Consider the following 20,557-nt stretch of genomic DNA (forward strand, 5'->3'; position numbering starts at 1 on the left):
AGGTCGTCGCCGTATGTCGTAGCTTAGCTGTCTAATTTTGAATTTTTCCGAAAATTTTTTCAGATAGCGAGCAATTGATACAATATTATTGGTTGCTCATACTTTAACAAATGTCTTAAAATATTTATTATTTTAAGACATTTGAACAAATTAGAATTAATTACTAAAATTAAAAGCCGTAGAATTTTAAAACTTTTTTAAATTCCTTTAATAAGAAAAAAATTTGATAATTTCGATATTTCCCTCGTGTGAAACCGGGCTAAAGTTCCAAGGTCTACCGCAACATTACTACTAAAATGGCGCTTCGACCAGTCTACAAAAGCTACAGAAAACTGCAATACCTACAATTTTGTAGTGTTGTGGTTGTGTTTAAGCAGTTTTAGGAGTTGAAAGTTATAGAAAATAGTATTTATAAAAGCACAAGGACCGAATTTCTTGGTTTCTTGGTTAAAACTCCATCACAGGTGAGCTGGAATCTGTTTGTACCAAAGTTTTTCAATACCTTAAAAATTTTAGGTTATGTTCATTTAAGAAGCAGTTTTGTGTTTACCGAATCCCTCAATGCAGCAAGAAGCGTAGGGACACGTTACAACACAAGAAAGTATGACAGAAAGATTAATTTATTCTCAGAACTTTTAATTTTTGTGTATACAACTCCAGCTAACTTCATTCTAAATACATTCAAATGACTCGCGGGTGCTGCATTAATTCCTGCCATAACAGGACCCACTTTGGTAAGGACCGCCAAGCCTTCTTCAAATTTCCAAAAGTACTTTTAACTTTTCAAGTTTGAAACTTTTATGTAAGCGCCGTTTTGTAGGAGCAGTCCATGCGGGATCTGTGGACGAAAGTTATAAAGCCGCATCTTGGGCAAGAAAGAACCACTCGAAAAATCTTGTATGTTTGCGAGTTACACTTTAAACCCGAACAAATCGAGAAATACTTTGTCACGAATTTAATAGACGGATCTGTGAGCAAAATTTTGCGAGGGAGATTTCGTCTCGCTCCGTCGAGTATTCCCAGTATTTTTACTGTAAGGGGGCTGTAGTACCTAGAAGCGAACTTATGTTGTTGTTTTAGAAGAAATTTCCAAGAGTTTCAGTGAGAACAGATCTTGGAATTATTGAAAATGAGGTGGAAGTTGTCACGTCAGAAAATCCCAAGACTGCGGTGCTACCTGGAGATGTAGTCATCAAAACGAACACGTTTGAAGTTAGGTTTCTTTCGGAGACTCCAGGGACTGTTATAGTGAGTCCCGATTTTCGTTTTTAAGGGAAATTAAAGAAAATTTCGCTGATCAAAGAAGAAAAACCGTACGATTTCGAAGACTTGAAGTCCGATCTTCGAAAATTGCCCCCAGGGAGCTTTCCTATTAATTGGGGCTTTGCCGAGGCCCCCCCCCGCTATCTTTTTCCTATATTTAGACCAGAATTTCACTAAAACGATTGTAGTCAAAATGGACTTGCACACAGAGGTGTTGACACGAATTTGTCGATTTTTTTATACCGAGTGTTTTCAGGTCCGGGCTAAGGGAAACCTCGTCGAAGTAGAGGTGGTGAAACCGGTCATTCGCAACTTCGAGGACGTTTTATCATCGATAAAGAATCTTAATAAGATGTCGTTTTGTCAAGGTGTGGATAATAAACCTTGTTCTCGGGGGTTTTTTCACTCGAAATTTGGTTGGAAGGTGGGGCGGTGCCCCACATGCCAGGTTCAGCGAAAACGGAAACAGGATCGTGCTGCGAAGAGTCAGAAAAGGGCGAATATCAGGGAGAAACATGCGCTAGTCAAAGATCGGGAGAGACGAAGGGAGTTGAAGAACTTGAGGAGGTGTTACTTGCGGCTGAAGAAGAATGTGAGTCCGTTAAGACACTTTGGGGGTTCTCACATTTATTTCAGTTCTTCAGAGAGATTATTTTACTCTAAATCCGATTTCTTTGCAGTTGGAAGCCGCGAAAGCAAACATAGAACAACTAAAACAAAGTCTTGCGACAGCCTCTGAAGACGCCCTCGCTGAAGCAACCAGAGACCTCCCCCGACCCCAACAACAAGCTTTCAACGCCTGCATAACCGCCGCCAAATGCCACAGCTCCAAAGGAATGCGCTACTCGAATTCTTGGATCCTAGAAGGCATACTAATTCGAATCCAAAGTCGCCGAACTTACCTCCACTTACGCAACCACGAGATTCTACCTCTCCCCACCTTAAGTACCCTGAAAAACCACATGAAGAAGTTAAAGCCGTCTTTTGGTTTCAACGAAGAAGCATTTTCGTTGCTGCACAGGAAGGCGGGGGATTTGCAGCCTCAGGAGAAACGCGGCGTGCTGGTGGTGGACGAGCCAACATCCCCTGAAGACTCTTCCTCCTTTTTCTTCCAGCCATTCCAGGGAAATTGGGGGAGAACCTCGGACCACTTGTTAAAAAGCGCGACGTTCTCCATAAAGTAATCCTGGAGTGCGTCATTCTCCTGGAACATTCAGGAGTTTGCGTGGACGTGGTAACGACGACGTGGAACAGCACCACGTGGAAATACTTCGGATTGTGGGAAAACGAAAATAGCTGCGAACATCCTTGTCACGTTGAAGATGTCAAGAAGAAGAAGAAGAAGCGGCGGTTGTGGTTTTGCTGCGACTTTGCGCACCTCGAGAGGAATCTAAGGAGTTTTGTTCTGGCGGCTGGAGAGACTTGGGTACTTGTCATTTCTGGGGTTTCTTTAATTTGAGGGTTTTTGTAGACTCCTGATGGTGTGATCAATTTGAAGCATTTTTGACCCATCGTAGGTTGTGGGGACCATGACCACGTTTACACTAAACAAAACGAGTTGTCGCAAGTAGGAATCTAATGTTTCTAGATCGTCCTCTGATTACTTTTTTTTAGATCTTCTCAAAGGAAGTCGCCACAGCGATGGAACTGAATAGAATTTTTCACAAGGATCTCTGCGATTGTGATACATCACTGAAGTTTGTTCAACGGATTCACAACTTCCTGGAAACGATGAATTCGAGGACGCTTTTAGCTTATGATACTGAGAATTTTGCGGTTTGTTTTATCGAATTTTGTATCAGCATATTCATTTCATTTTTCAGCTGTTGAAGGAGTTTATTCAGTATCTCCATGATTGGTACCATGGAGCTGCGAATGTTGGAGCTCGCGTTATGCCTGAGAATACTTTTTTGGGTTTTCGTATGTATTTAAAGACGTTTGTTGAAGTTATGGGATTTTTGGCGCAATTGGCTGAGTTTGATGACGTCTCGTTTAAATCGAATTGTTTAGGTATAGGGGCTCTATTGGTAATTTTGCTAGACTACAACGTTTTTAGTTATAGAATTGAACATTTTTCTGATGTTTCTTGCTGTTCAACACTAACAAAAACAGTTTTTATTCATGTTTTTGAGTTTTACTTCCACGAATGTGTGCCGTTAGATGACGCTGGTGCACCTGATAGGCAACCAACAATACAGAAAGTTGTCATTGGGAATTCGTTTAAAATACTATTCTCTGATTGGTCAACTTGCATAATTGAGCCGAGTTTCAAAACAAACGAGAGTAAATTCACTGTTATTTTCGTTTTAGGACGATTTAAAGTGAGTTTTTTAGCTAAAATGAACATCTTTTGCTTCTTTATACCTTGTTGTAGCGTCTGCAGGTGAGTCAAATGTTAAAAGTTTTCAAATGTAAATTTACTATCTTTTTAGGTTATGTTTGAAAGCAGAAAAATATTCGGCGTTTCGACAGAAAGAAAGAGTTATTTCATGGTCTTCATCTATCTCCATGTGTTACGGGACACTTTTGTTAACTGCATCACCGCTGAAAGAAGAAAAATTGTTTGATACATGTTTATGCCTATTCCTACATCATTTAATAGGATAATTTTACATTATTTAGGTAATTTATACAATTTTTAATATTTTGGTTTGTTAAACTGAAGTCCTGATTTTAGTGAAGGTTTGGAAATTTTAAATTATTGTCATTACTCGATTTAAATTTCCCTCCAGTTTTTCAAATTCCACTAAACTTATCATAGGCGAATAATACTTGCTTCTGATTGGCTCTTTCGAGGTCACAAGTAGCTGGTAACACGAGTGTATTGTTGGTTGTCTACATTATGAATGTTGGGCGCACATTTTATTGAGTTTCACCAACTTTTGATTAATTCCTTTATGTGCTACTAGGGAGAAGAATTAATTGGTCGCTGTTACTCAAATTTGGAAACTTTCAGCTCAGGGAATTTTTGGAGAAGAATGGCAAATAGTAATGTTTCAATGGTGCCTGTGCAGGTTATTCAACATCTTTGCAGTTAAGTTGAGAGACCGTAGATCCTAAAATGGAAGTTTCTGGAAAATGAGAACTACTTGCAGCAATATTTGTTTTCTTTGGTAATTACCAAACATGTGAGTCACTTAAATGCAAAACCTGACATCTGCATTCAACTATAATTTTTCGAGAAATAGAGAAAACTATACTAGCCCTTCTAGTTTTAATTGTTGGAAGATCAAATTTTGTCCGTTTGTGGTAAAAAGCTTAGAAATTACGAAGGTGAACTCTTTCACAATCGGTATAGAACCAATTAGTCACAATTACGAAATTTATATTGTATCAAATTTCGGTCTGAATTGCATTTAGGCGACTGATGTGTTCAGTTATGTAAGTTTAGAATTTAGCACAAACTTTGCTAACTTTTCTGTTTTTGCAGACAATTTATTAATGTGAACGAGGGTAATAAGAGACGCGGAAATTCGGATCCTTCTGACTACAGCATCACTTCTTTTGCAAGAAGTTCAGAATTGTTTGATGTTTGTTCATGTTATGTCTTGCAACATCGTTGGATTTTTTTGTTTGGCAAACTGGAGGAAAGATTAGTTACTAGTTTTAGCTAGAACATGGCGAGCAGGTGGGCGTGGAGCTCCCCCATGGTACTTACAGAGGTAGGATTTAAACTTTGGGGCTCATGAAAGTTACACAACTTTGTTACAGGTGCACTGAACTGATGCTATAAAATCTTACATCACTTTCCTTTCTGAATTTGTTTTTGCTGTCTTATTAATGCACTTCTCAGTTCACTAGGAAATGACAATTGGTGATTTATCTTCATCGCGTGAAACATCTCTTTGACACAGGTAAAAGTTGTTTCCTTGTGAAAACTAGTTTTATAGCAAAAAGGGAGTTTTCTCTGTTTAATGAGTTTTTTCTTTCTACTTGTTAGGGAAAGTTCTGGCTTGAAACAAGAAATCGGTGTCGTGAGATTGTCTACATGGAACAAAATGCTGATTCTACAATCAAGTTCTGGCTGAGGACGTTTAATACAAGGTTTGTCTCTAATCAATGTATTTTCATTGGGTTTATCTCGTTTTTTAGATGTTGGAGGATCATGAAGCTAGGAATATGAGGGATACACTGCTCATAGAAATACTGTTGTACGATTTTTATTGCAACAGAATGGATTTGAGCGCTTCATGACATTTCAATCAAAATCTTTAGGTAAACAGGCCCTGTTATTAATTTTGCGGGATCTCAACGCTTCTAATTAGATACTAAATCATTTCACAGCCAATTTTTATTACTAAATATCGATAAAATTCATTTTTTATTGTATTTTGAACTTGTAATTTTCTATAGATGTATTTGTGCTTATTATAGGCAACCAACAATACAGACATTTAAATTTTCGGGTTTACATTGGCGCAGCTAACTTCTCTTACTTCGTTTGAATACTCACTTTCGATTGGTCGTTTTAAATTTTGAAATTCTTTGTTGTGATTGGTTGATTTGAATTTTTGAAATTCTTATTTTTGATTGGCTGTGAATTGTTGGTTGCCTACATTTTCTTATTACAAGAAACTTTCGTTTTTTCATTTTCATTTCAATTTCAGAGGAAAGTGAAAACACCAAAAAGCGCCCCTGCCACTTCCGACGGTGCATTGAAACCTCTCAACGATGTCGGAAGTTTCATCCAGCTCCGGGAACAGGAGAAAGCGGAGTTTTTTCCAGACGAGCTCCAGTTTGCATTACCTCTGAAGAGGTTCTCCAAAAGCTCCACGGGACCTGTTTTAAAAACAAGTCGATTACACTGGCAGGTGAACAAGCTTCCTCTGATTTTGGTGGAGGTTTCCTACGTCCCACGAGAACCGTCTGTAAGGTTTCAAGAATGGTTGAAGCCATCCTCGTAAAGGTGGAGAAGCCTACAAGGACACGCTTTCATCATTCCTAGACAAACTGCAACATTAAACTGCACTACGTGAAGTGTGTAGGGGAGCTGTTTTCATTACAAAATGTTTATGAACTGTAAAGTCTAATTCTCATCCTCATTTAATAAATTGTTGAATTTGTAGTTTCTCTTTTTTCTTAATTCCTGTGTCTTTGGAACAAATTAAAAAATTTAAATTGAATTACTATTACCTTAAACATTTTCTGTTGGACACATTTATTACAGAAAAATGTAACAAGGAAAAATTATGAGAATTCAACGAAAATTTTTGTTAAAAAAATTTGTTAAAAATTCGATTGTGGCGCCATCTATCAACGGGTAGCAAAAGCTCAAAAAGAAAACTGTAAAACGTTAATAATACAATAGACACTTTGGTGTCTATTATATTATTAACATTATAAATAATAGACACTGTCTATATATCTCTCATATTAACATCACAAAGAATAGACACTTTCTTATTGAAGCTTGTCGGATAGTGGAGGTTGGGGTCCGGTCCCCACCACCCTTTCCCCATTTTTTTAAGCACTCTTTTATAGTTTTGGAGGAGTCAAGTGTTCGGAAGAGGTAACAATTGGCGCCATCTATTATCGACTTTATTAATTAACCAGGTACAAAAATTAATTAAATTTTAACAATTTTCAATAGTTTCTCGCCGCGGTTTTGAAGAAGAACACCAACTGCTGCGAACGACGAACTCCTCTACAGAGCGGCACACTCCAGGTTCCCAGTTCTCAAAGCAAAAAACAAGTTTTTGAGACACTGAAACAAAATACATAAATAAGAATTAATTTATGGACTTTTTGGGAAAATTTTTCAATTATTTGATTCTGCGGCTCGCGATGGACAAATTGCGACACTTTTTAGATTAAAACAATGTGACAAAAGCGCGAATTTCGTCAATTTCGAATTGACAAAAGCGAAGTTAGCGATTTAGACTAAAAGCAGCGATAGAGCGATGCAAAAAAAGAGACAAGGGCGCGAATTCGAGGATTTTAAGTTTAGAAACGCGAAGTTAGCGATTTAGACTAAAAACATCGATCGAGCGACGCAAAAAAAGGGACAAGAGCGCGAATTCCAGGATTTTAAATTTACAAACACGAAGTTAGCGATTTAGACTAAAAACAGCGACAGAGCAACGCAAAAAAAAGGGAAAAGCGCGCGAATTTCGACGAAAAAAATCCTGACTTATAGAATGCTCACTTCCTGACCAAATTTGAGAATCCGCTTGGTAATCCTCCATGTGGCATCTCTTCAGTACACTTCTTCTCCCTGAAAAAACATTCAAAAATCAATGAAAAGTGGAGACAGCACCAGTAGCAACTTCTAAATTAAAAAACTAAAAACTAACCCCGTCTCTTAACTAGCAGTTATGAAGGTGTTTCTTCACTTCTTGATGATGGGTTAAAAACTCCTTCATCAGCAAATTAAGAAGTTGGTCCGCTGCACAACTCCAAAATCCGCGAAGTACAATATCTAGTTGCTTTCTGAGCGATCAGCTTGGCTACAAAAGTCTTAGACTTGGTTTCTTTTACTCCAGATAACTTCACAACTTCCATTTCCTGAAACATTTAAGAATTAGTTGATAATCAACGACAATACAGATTAGATTTCAGTTTTTTTCTTACTTATGTACTAAACAAATAATACCTGTGGCACTCATTGGTAATTTTTGTTTTCTTAGGTTGATAATCTGTACACACTATTCACGCAACCAATGAGAAAAAAGGATTTTTTTTTATTTGAACAATCAGAAAAAATGGTTTCTTTCTAAATTTTAATTTCAAAAGGAATCAAATTAAAGTTTCACCTGTGTAGACAACCTAATTTAAAGAAGACTTCATAGAGGGCCCCAATTCACGATGTTAAAACCGTATTACCTCAATGTTTTCAGTGTTTGAAGTTTCAACTTTCTCCAGTTTCCTTCACTTTCAAATTACAGCTTCTTACTGTCATGTACTTAAAGTCTGCATCCACATTTTCATCAGATTAAGCGAAAATTGGCTCTTGGAACATGAAAATCTTCCACTTGCAACACGTTGCCTAAAATTGTACAAAACATAACAAAACTGTGTTTTAAAGACTTGTTCGCATACTTGGGTTATCCAAAAGTAGCTGATTGTCCCAATAACAGCATAATTATCAATTGAAACCGTTTTTCGACACTAAACACCATAAACACAAATTACTTCGAGTGAAGTTAGCTGCAAATTGTATTGACATTACAGGAATTGTATGTACCGACTATGCGTAGAGATGGGCTCACTGCGAAACATTAGCTGGTTATTTAACTTACAGAAAAAAAAAAACAGCAGTTACTAGCGACTTGCTCAGACATAGGTACTAACTTTGCCTTTATTTAATAATTACTAGCATAAAAAATTATTATAAAGTGCATTTGGAATGTATTACTGGTTGCCTATCTAATTTTTAATTATTTATTAAATATTTTGCAGATAATTGAAAAAAACATAATCTGCCAAAATTGATAGACTAAACTAGTACCAGAAATAGATTCAGGAGTACCAACTTCTAGTGGCGGCATAGTTTCGAGCCGATCTGGAAACTTTCATATTTTTCGCTCAAAAAAGACCAAAATTCTGAACGCAGGTCGAAATTTAAAATCGTTAAAAAACAGACTTTTCCATCATTTCGGACCTCGGGAACAAAAATCCTTTGACGGTTTTCCGATACGACGCTCCGTTAATTGTTTATCGATTTTTAAAGTTTTCCATTTTTTTGGAGATTATCAAAACGGAAAAACTTTCTCCGCCAATTTGAACCTCAGGACAAAGAATCTAAACTCTGACTTAGAATTTGGTGCTTGGCTATTGCTAAATTTCAATATTAATATTTTGTCTGAAGATAAGTGGCCGCCGTATGTCTTAGCTTGGAGGTTTCCAAATTCCACTAGACTTGTTCAATCAATAAAAATTTTCACTTTTTTATGCGATAATTGTGCGCTTTTCTTGGTCACATTGAGAGCTCTTTTTGAGTGCTCCATTATAAGCAGGCTTGGTATTTTAACTCTTCTTTTTGCTCGAAAACTGTCAAAACTGACTAGTTTTACTTACAATAGTTTTTTCCCCACAGCCAACTGAGCCACGATCTGTTTTTCTCAATAACTAATAAATCTTACAGAAAAAATAAATTTATTTTATAATAAAAAAACAAAAGCATATATATTTTCTGAATAACTTGGTAATAAAGAAAATTTCTCTTAATATAACATTAAACATACTTTGACTAGTAGAAGCATAACATCCACACTTGGGGAGTTTGAAGAGTGCTAAAAGTGTGTTGGTAGTTGCCAAATCACCAATCTCCAGGTCTAGTTTAACAATTATTTGGCACCATAATAGCGTTCTGTACACAAAGACAACCCTCTGTCTTTGCGTGGTGACTTTGACAAATTCTCACCCCCAAGCGTTAACATAAAACAATTCTTGATACTGTACAAATACTATTAAGTGAAAAATCACATTAGCAAAATACTTAAACGTAGGCGCAAAGTTCCCTCGCGATAAAACTTCGTATCTTTCTCTCCTTTGTAAAACGTAACGTGTGCTAAAAATTCTAACAGAACAATTTTTATAAAGATTGTTTTCTTTTTAAAAAAGCGTTTAAAAAACCCCCACTCGGGGCTCCCCATTTCTCATAGATTTATAGTGTCGAGATCCTGAATTGGGGCTCTTCCGCTACTGTTACTCTCCTGGGAATGCGGCGTCTGTTTGTTACCAGCATTAATACCGCTCCCGCTGGAGTTCACCGACAACTTCCCGATGATGTTGGGGATGTTGAATTCAGCGTTGGGCAGCTTCTTCATGATCTTCCCGGAAGTGATGAGCCTTCCGAAGCCCTCCTGGTGGGCGAAGGCGTAGCCGGAGCGTATAGACCGCCGCGCTCTTCGCGCCGATGGTGTTCTCAACACGTCTTGGCTGTGCCTGGAGCGCACTTGCGCCAGACGCTGCTTCAATCGCACGCGGTCGGAGAGTGTGGGGACGACGTCCACGAAGTAGAACCTCCAGGCCAACACCGGCATGACTGAGATTGTCACGCAGAGGACTGCAGTGAACCAGAAGTTCACTTCGGACATCGCTTTAGTCAACGAGCCGACGTAGGGGCCGCCGATGACGTAGTTATAGAAGTAGTCGGCGATAAAGTAGAAACCCAACGAGCCCCAGATCATGATGTGGTTGAAAACCGTCCAGTAGAAGGTGTCCAAGGCGATCTGCGCGGTGTTCACGATGACCAAAATAGCCGCGGCCACCGAGCAGAAGAGCATGTAGTCGGAGAGACCTTGACCGCTGGGGCTCATCGCGTCGTAATAAGTACCTGGAGGACTTCATCACAACCACATTTAACTCTCTTTCGATCTTACCGAAAGGGATGAAGAATAAAACAATCGAGACGAAGCACCCCTGGAGGGCGCTCCTGAAGAACTCCTTCTTGTTGAAGAACAAGTTGTAATGTCCCGGTCGGTACAACTTTGGATACAAAATCGAGTTCTTGTCGTTGACATCTTGATCGAATATGCCGACGGCTAGGACGGGTAGCGACGTGTAAAACAAATTGTAGACTGATATATACATGGGGTCGAAAACAGTCTGCAAACAATGGAAATTAACCCCCGGGAAGCCACCCCAACTCGTCTTACTTGGGCGCTGAATCCGCAGAAGAACGCGTACCAGAAGTGGCACAGAGTGAAAGCGAAATTCTTATTAAAGAAGTACCGGAGGAAGCTGCACATTCGGTAGTACGACCAGCGGCCGTGCACCAACAGCAGCCTCTCCAAGAAGCGAAATTGTGCTATTGAATAATCTGAAGCTAGGACAGCTTGCATCCCTTCCTGGCCAGAGATACCAACCCCGATGTGGGCAGCTAAAAAAAAGAACTCACTAAAGATGACGATGACGATGATCCCCACCTTTGATCATCGAGACGTCGTTCGCGCCATCACCAATAGCTAAAGTAACAGCGTGCCGGCTCTTCTTGATGAGCTCCACCACGAGCGCCTTCTGCAGCGGTGTTACGCGACAACAAATCACAGATTTACATTGCATGACGACGTCCAAGAAGAGGCGCTCGAGTTGGGGGTGTAGACAGTGGACTAGAGAGTGTCCGTTAATGACGATGGCGAAACCAGCGCACGTTTCTTCAACCGTTGCGTCTTCTAGTGAGCCTCCGTGGTACTCAAGTTCCGTGCTAAAAATCAGAAGAGGTCACGCCGGGGAGAGAAGTCCAAAATGGCGCTTTTCGTCAAGAAATTATGTGAAGAAGCGGTTGGTCGATGGTTCTCTTTGCGTAAATCAAAGAAAAATAAGCGGGAGAAGCAGGCATTACAAAATTGCCGCAATTATATGATTTCACGTCATTTCTATTCGGGAAAGTTCGTTGATTGGTATTTCTTAGACTAAGTTGGACTAATTTGGACTAAACATACGTCGGATTAGGTAAACTAATTTGGAATTAGTAGATTTAACCTGACTGATAAATTGGATTACTAATTACCTATATTCAATCAGAATAATTTGGACTAAAACTAACAAATCGAATTAAGTGGACTTCACCAAACTAAGCTGAACTAATTGAAGTAAATTAGATTGCTTAGACTAAGTGGACTAAATCTTCAATTTAGTATATGGACTAGGCAATTGAGATCTGACTAAACTTGACTAGTTGGACTAACTTTAGACTTTTACACAAAATTGTAGTACACTGACCATGTACGACTAAGTTTTTTGCAAATTATTAATTAAATTAGATGTCAAGTTAATTAAACTTAATTAGGTGGCCTAATTTGGACTAATTACGCAGAAATTAACAAAGTGGATTCAATCGCATAGGCTAGAACAAGTAAAATAGAAAAGGTAATCTTAATTGTAATTGTTAAGTAAACTTAAATAGCTAGGTTGACTAATTTGAACTAATTACATGGATATTAAAAAAGTGGATTAAAATGGATTGTAAAAATTAAGTAAACCTGACTAAGCTAAAGTAAATCAAGTAAATTAGATTGTTTAGACTAGGTTAGACTAAGCGAACTAAATCCGACTAAATTCAATTTAGTGACTTGGATTAGGCAACTGAAATCTGATTAAACTCCACTAGTTGGACTAACTTTAGACTTGTGCACTAAATTGTAGTACACTGATTATGTACGAGTTGGTTTCTTGCAAATTATTAATTAAAGTAGATGTTAAGTTCATTCAATTGAATTAGATGGCCTAATTTGTGCTAATTACGTGGAAATTAACAAAGTGGATTTAATAGGATTAAGCCAGGTTAAGTGGATTATAAAAGTTAAGTAAAGCTGACCAAACTAAATTGGGTGACCTAACTTAGATTAATTACTTTAAAATTAACAAGGTGAATTTCATCGGATTAGGTCAGACCAAATGGATTGCAGAAGGTAATCCTAATTACTTATTGTTAAGTAGATTAACCTGAACTAGGTGGACTAATTGTGTGAAAATTAACAAAGTGGATTGTAAAAATTAAGTAAACCTGACTAAGCTGAAGAAGATCAAGTAAATTGGCTGACTTAGACGAACTCAGAATAGGTCAACAATTACTTGGACCTAGTCTGACTAAACTTGATTAGTTGCTGACTTGCACATTACTAATTGTTAAGTGGTATAAACTGAATTAGGTGGATTAATTTGGGCTAATGACGTGGACATTAACAAAGTGAATTCAATCGGATTAGGCCAGGCCAAGTGGATTATAAAAGTTCAGTAAACCTGACTAAGCTGAATTGGGTGACCTAATTTGGACTAATTACTTTAAAATTAACAAGATGGATTAATCGAATTAGGCCATGCCAAATGGGTTGCTGAAGGTAATCTTAATTACTAATTGTAAAGTAGATTAAACAGAATTAGGTGGACTAATTTGGACAGATTACGTGAAAATTAACAAAGTGGATTGTAAAAATTTAGTAAACCTGACTAAGCTGAAGTAGATCAAGTAAATTTACTGATTTAGACCAACTCAGACTAGGTCAACAATTGCTTGGACCTAGTCTGACTAAACTTGACTAGTTGGTAACTTGCAAATTACTAATTTTTAAGTAGATTAAACTGAATTAAGTGGACTAATTTGGACTAGCTACGTGGAAATTAACAAAGTGAATTCAATCGGATTAGGCAGGCCAAGTGGATTATAACAATTAGGTAAATCTGAGTAAGCTGAATTGAGTGACCTAATTTGGACTAATTACTTTAAAATTAACAAAATGGATTAAATCGGATTAGGCCAGGCTGAATGGATTGCCGAAGGTAATCTTAATTACTAATTGTTAAGTAGAGTTAACAGAATTAGGTGAACTAATTTGGACTAATTACGTGGAAATTAACAAAGTGGATTGTAAAGGTTAAGTAAACCTGACTATGCTGAAGTAGATCAAGTAAATTGGCTGACTTAGACTATCTCAGACTACGCCAACAATTACTTGGACCAAGTCTGACTACACTCGGACTAGTTGGTGACTTGCAAATTACTAATTGATAAGCACATTAAACTGAATTGGATAGACTAATTTAGACTAATTAAGTGGAAATTAACAAGGTAAATTAAATCGAATTAGGTCAAGCCAAGTGAATTGTAGAAGGTAAGTAAACCTGACTAAGCTGAACTAAGTCAAATAAATTGGTTGACTTAGACTAAGTCAGACTAGTTCAACAATTACTGGGATCTAGTCTGACAAAGCAATTGAGATTTGACTAAATTCGACTGGACGATCATAGGTGATTCGTATAGTAGTATAGTACTAATCAAAGTAGGCACATTGTACTAGATGGATTAAACTGAACTAAATCTGAGATTTATTTTCTTTTGCTACGTAACTAACTGAATAGAAATGAAGTGAGTTAGAAAATTCCACCGTCCGTTACTTTGATGACGAAAAACCCATTTCAGGCTGTCAAAACTCCGGCATTTCAACAGCAATGTTTCTTCTCGCCTGGCAAAAGATGATTAAATCATGCAATGAACTTGCTCGCATTCCCCGTCAAGCTGTGATGAGAATAATAACGTGACAATTAACCCACCCCGTGCTAAGAATGGAAAAAGAAAAATTGCTGTTAGTCTCTGCTGCCAATCGGACAACTACTAGTGCTACGCACTTACACTTTTCGACAAACAAGCGAACGCTATATTAGAGAGCAGGTAGATTAATCAACACGTAAACTAAAAGAACTAATTTTCTCGTCACCAAAACTATTCTAAAGATTCGTTAGTCGAATGTTTACAACGTAAAACTCTATAAAAACCAATTGCCGACAGGGTGATGCTAAATTAAAAAAATATAGAGTTAGAGAAAGACAACATAAATTCAGGGGGTAAAAAACCGTCTTTTCTACCTTGCTCTCGTATTCTCACGTCTTTCAATGTCATCATCCCACCTGAAAGTGACGACACTGACTGCGGGAGGATTGACTTGATGCGGCGGTGTTGAAGTACCAGTTGAGTGCTCGGTACCGTCCATATGACCATTGGAGGTGCCCAACTGAATCCCGGCCGGACTTTGGGGTTGGAATGTGTTAACAATTTTGATGCTCTCTTTGAACTTCAGGAGCTGCTGGTGGACTTCGTCGTACGACGACGCGTCCACGATGAAGACGTCCACCAGCTCGTCGGTCAACAACTGACACGAGTATCCGATGTTGATCGCCGTCTCCTGCTTATCACCAGTAAGTACCCAGATTTTAATCCCTGCCAGTATTAAATTCGCGATGGTTTGAGGGACGCCATCCTGCAGCTTGTCTTCGATCGCCGTCACTCCAATGAGCACCATATCGCGCTCGATTTCCTCATAGATGGCGTCGAGGCGCTCGTCTCTCCCGTCCAGAGAAATGGCGGCTTCCTGGTGCCGCTGCTTCCAGTTATTGAAGAACTCTTCGTCGAGGTCGCGCGACGCCAAACACAGCGTCCGCAAGCCCTCGCCGGCGAATTTCTACGAATCAAATTAAGTTTGACTCTCCGAAGTTTGGAATACTCACGTTTAAGTGTTCTTGGGTTCGTCTCTTGACGTCATCGCTCCCGCTCTGCAGCCTCTCGTAGATGACGTTATCCGCCCCTTTGCAGTACAACCGCAGCACCCCATCCCTCCTCAAAATCACAGACATTCTCTTCCTCACATTGTTGAAGTCTAAAATGCACAACAATTCGTACACTTCCTTCTGGTTCATCACCTCGATGGTGATGCTGTTCGGCGTGCGTTCTTTGAAAACGAACCCGAAGTTCCGCGCGGCGGACACCAGAGCTGCCTCGTCCGGCGACTGTGCTTGGTACTCCAACTTCCCGTCTTTATTCTCCGACATTACCGTGTGACATAGTGCCAACAGCCGAAAAAAATTATAAGCGTCTTGATCTTTCCTCTTAACAGCGTCCAGAAGATTCTTATCGAAGAACCGAAACTCCGGCTCGTAGTTCGGATTGAACGAGAAATCCAGATACTCCGTGTCTTCCGTCACTTCGATCACTTCCCCCGTCCGCGTGTCGATAATGTCGCCGTACGACTTCCCCACGATCGAACACTTGTTAAACGTCATTATATTTTGTGTTAGAGTTCCCGTCTTGTCGGAGAAGATGTACTCGATTTGGCCCAGTTCTTCGTTGAGAGTTGTCGTCCGCGCTTTGGCGTTTGTCGTGTCGTAGTACATCTGATCGTCCCAGTTTATTAAGAAGCTTTGGACGAAACGAATCACCTCGACAGAGACGTAGAGTGAGATTGGTACCACCGTGTTGAGGACGATGGCGTACGAGAAAAACACCAACAGTGCTATGATGGTGGCGCCACCTAAAGGCTCCGAAGGCACTAGCGTGTCCCACGGCAGGAAGTCTTTGAAGTATTGTCCGACCAAGGACTCCCAGATACCACATGCCACCATGCAGAAAAGGCACATGGATAATAAAAAAAATACTATCTGTAACAAAAAACGACAGAATTAGAACCGGTTGGTACCCCTGCAGCACCCTACTCACCCCTATAATTAAGAAGTTAAGAAGTCTATCTATACTAGTGCGTTTGAACTTGCTTTTGCCACTGTTTTGCATCAACTTTGTGTCCTTTCCGGCGAAGATGACCAACCCGTAACACCACTGAGTATTCCGCAAGACGCACCCCCTCAGAATGATCTTATCATTGTCCAAAGAGTGGGTCTTGTTCTTCCACGTCAGCGCCCCCTCGAATTTGTTCAAGAGATTATTGGGCGTCTCGCAGACGATTTCGCCATCGAATTCGCTCAAGAGGACGTCGTCCTGGCCCATGACGGCCGTCTCCATCAGACATTGCCGGCATTTCAGATTCGTTTCTCTGCAGAAGACGTTTGTTAAACAGTACTGCCAACTCAACTACTAAATTACCCATCAAGTTCCGAGGTCTCAATGTAACACAGCCCGTTGGGCTCGCTGGTGGTCAACAGCAGCACGTCGGCGGCGACGAACTGGTTGTTGTCCATGCGAATGACGTCGCCGACTTGGACCGCTGACCATCGCTCTTGGACGAGTTTCCCTTTGCGGACCGCTTGGGATTTTCGGTTGTTGACTTGAGAGTCGGAAATGTGACGTTGCTGCACAGAAAAAATCAATTTCGTGTTCGATTTAAGGGGTGGAAACTCACGATATCATCGTATGCGTCTTTAATGGCAGTGAGTCCCAGCACTCCTATTAAGGGCAGAGCTGTGGTGACTGGCGTCAAACTGCTTATTGCAGGTATCAGCTGCAACACGAGAAGGCACAAAAAGTAGAAGTTAGCCAGGCGCTGGAACTGCTCGAATAAGTTCAAGGGCAGGAACGTCAATAACGAATACTTTGAGGTCTTAATGTAGTTGCTCTGAAATGAGATGATTAGAAGCGCTCTGGAGGAATAGAGTCGGACTTACCGCGTAGCGAAATTGCGAATTGAACTGTCTGTCGTTTGCATGGATTCTCCTTTGATTATCTAAAAAAAAAAGGAAGTTTAAATTAGGTCGATCTTTTGTGATTCGATTGCAGTGTCGCCAACAGACGCAGAATTTTATAGGGGCGGTTTATGAAGCAATTAGTCGACGTAAAGAGTCGGTTTATTGGATAATCATCAGAGGAGGTGAAATAAAAGGAAGGAAAAGGTGGCATTAAATGCATTAAACTTGTACGAGAGGAGTTTAAATTTGCCAATAAAAGTGCTATATTTTTATGACTATCCCAAATTCTGTTATTCATTCATATTTCTAGAGTACCCCAATTGTATTTTGCGAGCGAAGCGAGCTATATTTTTCTAACAAGCGTCATATTTTTATGGATAATATCCGACTGTCGTCTGCGAGTGAAGCGAGCTATATTTCCCTAATTAGTGTCATATTATTATGACCATCCCCGATTCTCTTTTGCGAGCGAAGCGAGCTAAACTTCCTAACAAGTGCCATATTCTTATGACCACTCCAATTGTATTTAGCGAGCGAAGCGGGCTATACTTCTCTAAATAGTGTCATATTCTTATGACAACCCCAATTGTGCTTAGCGAGCGAAGCGAGCTATACTTTTTTAGCTAGAGCCACATCCTTATGACCATCCCAATTATGTTTTGCGAGCGAAGCGAGCTATACTTTTTTAATTAGACTTATGACCGCCCTAATTCTGTTTAGCGAACGAAGCAAGCTATACTTCTCTAATTAGTGTCATATTCTTATGACAATTCCAATTGTGCTTAGCGAGCGAAGCGAGCTATACTTCTCTAGTTAATGCCACATCCTTATGACCACTCCAATTGTATTTAGCGAGCTATGCTTCTCTAATTAGTTTCATATTCTTATTGATTAATTGTGCTTAGCTAGCGAAGCGAGCTATACTTCTCTAGTTAATGCCACATCCTTATGACCACCTCAATTGCATTTTGCGAACGAAGCGAACTATACTTTTCTAAATAGTGTAAGATTTTTATGACCACCCTAGATTCTCAATCAAGTGCGATTTTTTGGCAGTGCTGCCAGCAACTAATCGACATACTGATGTCTACTAAATTTGACAGAGCTGCCATGAATGAAAATTATGTAATTATTCAAGATTTTTAATTTGCGAGCCAATTATATACTTTAATTAACAATTAATTAAATTATTACTTTGCATATTCAAATTTCAAAGTTCTTCACCGACTCAATTTCAAAGTTTCCAAGTTCTCATTTAGTCTATATCGAGATTATTAATTTTCCTCTCCTCTCCAGAGTTTAGGAATCTAAAGATACAAGAAGAAGAATCTGGGAACGTAAAATCCTAATTAACTTAAAAAAGAACAAAATTATTAAGAATCTAAAGAAATATGAGAATTAAAATCTGATAATATAAACTTTAAAGTAAACAAACCAGAAAATTGTAGATATTTCAAAAAAATCAATAAACTTTCAATGGTAAAAAGAGTAAAGCATTTAAAGACTCCAAAAGATCTACAAGATTCAAAGCTTCTAAACGAACTTAACTGAACGAATTCAAGAACATTTCAAACGCCCAAAGATCACATGAATCTAATAAATTTCAAAACAATTTAGGAAAGACTGTAAAGAAGCTCGACAATTTTGGAAAAAAATGAAAGACAAAAGAAAATAATAAAATGGTTATCTTTTTATAAATTCTAGATATGACAGCCGTCGAAATAATGTCATCCATCGTGTTTAACCTCAACTTGTCACGAGACATACTGCCATAACAGTCAGAGTTACCAACCGCCACTAAACAAAAATATAAAACTGAGGCCGCTTGTTGTCATCAGTTTTTAATAACTAAAAAGCTTTCAGTGCCCAGTTTGTCATCGTAATTTCAATGCGTGCTGGAGCCCGATGTCAATTACAAATTGCGTGTTCGATCAATTAATACCACTTTAACAGTCCCCATCAAGCTTGTTCTACAAATTGCCAGTCACTAAATCAAATTTCGAAGCTAACATAGTTAATTTTAAAAATAAATATCGCGTAGGAGCCGTCAATGCTTCAACAATCATAAACTTATTTTTAATTTAACGAAAACAGTAGTGGAAGTACGAATTTAATTGGTTCTCCTTGAAACCTTTCTAGATAATAAAAATCTCTGCGGTTATGGAAACGTAGGTGACCACAGCGTTTACCGAAACTTCCAGGATTTGATAGTTGTGATTCACTCTGTATTGTAGGGCAAGGTGGTGCCCTTGGTACCTGACAACTGTTGCTTGTAATGGACGAATTGTTAATAAATTAACGCTTGATTTTGGTACGACAAATATTTGCACAAACAGCCATAAAAGTCGTCGGATCAAATAGACTTTCCAGTGCTACCAATTCAACAATTGCCTTGAATCTGTAGCAATTATCCATTATTAAAACAGAATTGATTCCTCCAACCTTGACCCCCATTGACGCAACTCACCACAAGGAATGTACCCCCTTCGCCAGTCCTTGGAAGTATGTGGCGAATTATCAGGAACAGTGCTCTGGTACCTCCTCTGGTTCCTCCACACCACCAACTTCCCGAAGACGTTCAAAATCGACTGCCTCCATCCAGAGGGTCTTCGTTCACCACTCAACACACTACTTTTCGACCTGTTTAGATCATTATCATGAGTCTCTACATTAAGTACCGCTTTCCCTTTCTGCTTGCACTTTTTCCGCGTGTGTTTTGAATGTTTCTTGTTCGACGGTTGCTCGCCGTCATCGTACACTTCGAACACCTCCAGCTCGTAATCCATAACTCGACTTGTCTCATTAGGGGCACAAATCACTGGGCCGGAGCGACACACATGACTCAGAGTCGAGGCTCGGCATTCATACTGAAATTTGGGTTTCTTGACGTCATTGTGGGCTTGTCGACATTTGTTTACTGGTTTTTTGCCGCTTCGCCTGTGTTTTATTGACTGCCGATGACGAATGTGCAAGATTCATCACTCAAAATATTTTTCACACGATTTTGACAGGAGGACACGGTCGGTAAAACAGCTCGCTTCGAACCGCACTCTCACACCAACCGCCAGATGGCGCACGCAAAATCGACCAAAACGCTTCTTACACACTCATTCTAACGATCCTCAATAAATAATCATCATAATAATGTTGTTATAATGATGGACAGCCACCAATACCTACGTCCCAGTCAATAAAACAATTTAGTGAAAAAACTTGACGGCACGAATATCCCCAAAGACACGTCCTTCTTCACTGAAATTATTGCTTATCAATCATTCAAAGACACGTGTAGATCCATCTTCGCACGATCTTTCTCCCACAGGTGTTTCCCCGATAAATTAAAAACCACAAGGAAATAAAAAATTCATGGGATCTACTTTATCGACGCCGGTTTCACACCGCTCAATTATCGTAATGACACCCTTAGAAAAAAACGCGTCGAGAC

General features: G+C 39.2%; 2 protein-coding genes and 1 long non-coding RNA gene across 16 annotated transcripts in view; 1 reads left to right on the forward strand and 2 right to left on the reverse strand.

The window, feature by feature from the left end:
* Window positions 1–231: 231 nt before the first annotated feature.
* On the forward strand, window positions 232–6,328 carry LOC148176182 (uncharacterized). 10 transcript variants are annotated; one of them, XM_088034363.1, is made up of 18 exons: window positions 232–464; window positions 517–601; window positions 661–769; window positions 821–1,033; window positions 1,081–1,474; window positions 1,520–1,855; window positions 1,944–2,689; window positions 2,735–2,830; window positions 2,878–3,039; window positions 3,087–3,546; window positions 3,598–3,646; window positions 3,696–3,885; window positions 3,941–4,376; window positions 4,694–4,925; window positions 4,975–5,117; window positions 5,204–5,307; window positions 5,356–5,478; window positions 5,871–6,328. In XM_088034363.1, the coding sequence occupies exons 5-7, from the start codon at window positions 1,457–1,459 to the stop codon at window positions 2,445–2,447; spliced, it is 858 nt and encodes a 285-aa protein (XP_087890489.1). In that variant the 5' UTR covers window positions 232–464; window positions 517–601; window positions 661–769; window positions 821–1,033; window positions 1,081–1,456; the 3' UTR covers window positions 2,448–2,689; window positions 2,735–2,830; window positions 2,878–3,039; window positions 3,087–3,546; window positions 3,598–3,646; window positions 3,696–3,885; window positions 3,941–4,376; window positions 4,694–4,925; window positions 4,975–5,117; window positions 5,204–5,307; window positions 5,356–5,478; window positions 5,871–6,328. The 10 variants fall into 10 exon arrangements, with proteins under 10 accessions (XP_087890489.1, XP_087890486.1, XP_087890485.1 ...); XM_088034360.1 differs by having other exon boundaries at window positions 3,087–3,273; window positions 3,320–3,646; XM_088034359.1 differs by having other exon boundaries at window positions 3,087–3,273; window positions 3,326–3,646.
* A 456-nt stretch (window positions 6,329–6,784) lies between these two features.
* LOC148176183 (uncharacterized) lies at window positions 6,785–8,423 on the reverse strand. 2 transcript variants are annotated; one of them, XR_015769963.1, is made up of 5 exons: window positions 8,302–8,423; window positions 8,086–8,248; window positions 7,557–7,767; window positions 7,409–7,477; window positions 6,785–6,967 (listed from the first exon to the last, which is right to left on the reverse strand). It is a non-coding gene; the product is annotated as an uncharacterized LOC148176183 (long non-coding RNA). The 2 variants fall into 2 exon arrangements; XR_015769964.1 differs by having other exon boundaries at window positions 8,016–8,248.
* Window positions 8,424–9,340: 917 nt separating this feature from the next.
* Window positions 9,341–20,557, reverse strand: part of ATP8B (ATPase phospholipid transporting 8B) — a 38,206-nt gene continuing 26,989 nt past the window's right edge. For 2 of the 4 annotated variants that reach the window (XM_088034782.1, XM_088034783.1), the window contains exons 3-12: window positions 17,092–17,150; window positions 16,830–17,042; window positions 16,574–16,779; window positions 16,193–16,523; window positions 15,208–16,134; window positions 14,569–15,161; window positions 11,133–11,410; window positions 10,863–11,086; window positions 10,587–10,812; window positions 9,341–10,540 (exon numbers count right to left, since the gene is read on the reverse strand). In XM_088034782.1, coding sequence (XP_087890908.1) covers window positions 9,861–10,540; window positions 10,587–10,812; window positions 10,863–11,086; window positions 11,133–11,410; window positions 14,569–15,161; window positions 15,208–16,134; window positions 16,193–16,523; window positions 16,574–16,779; window positions 16,830–17,042; window positions 17,092–17,150 — 3,737 coding nt within the window. In that variant the 3' untranslated portion in view covers window positions 9,341–9,860. Of the gene's footprint in view, window positions 10,541–10,586; window positions 10,813–10,862; window positions 11,087–11,132; window positions 11,411–14,568; window positions 15,162–15,207; window positions 16,135–16,192; window positions 16,524–16,573; window positions 16,780–16,829; window positions 17,043–17,091; window positions 17,151–19,579; window positions 20,138–20,557 lie in introns of those variants that run through there. The other 2 variants (XM_088034781.1, XM_088034780.1) reach the window with 2 other exon arrangements.

Source organism: Gnatocerus cornutus, chromosome 4, assembly GCF_029298725.1.
Source record: "Gnatocerus cornutus isolate USDA-ARS CGAHR chromosome 4, icGnaCorn1.1, whole genome shotgun sequence".
NCBI lineage: Eukaryota > Metazoa > Arthropoda > Insecta > Coleoptera > Tenebrionidae > Gnatocerus > Gnatocerus cornutus.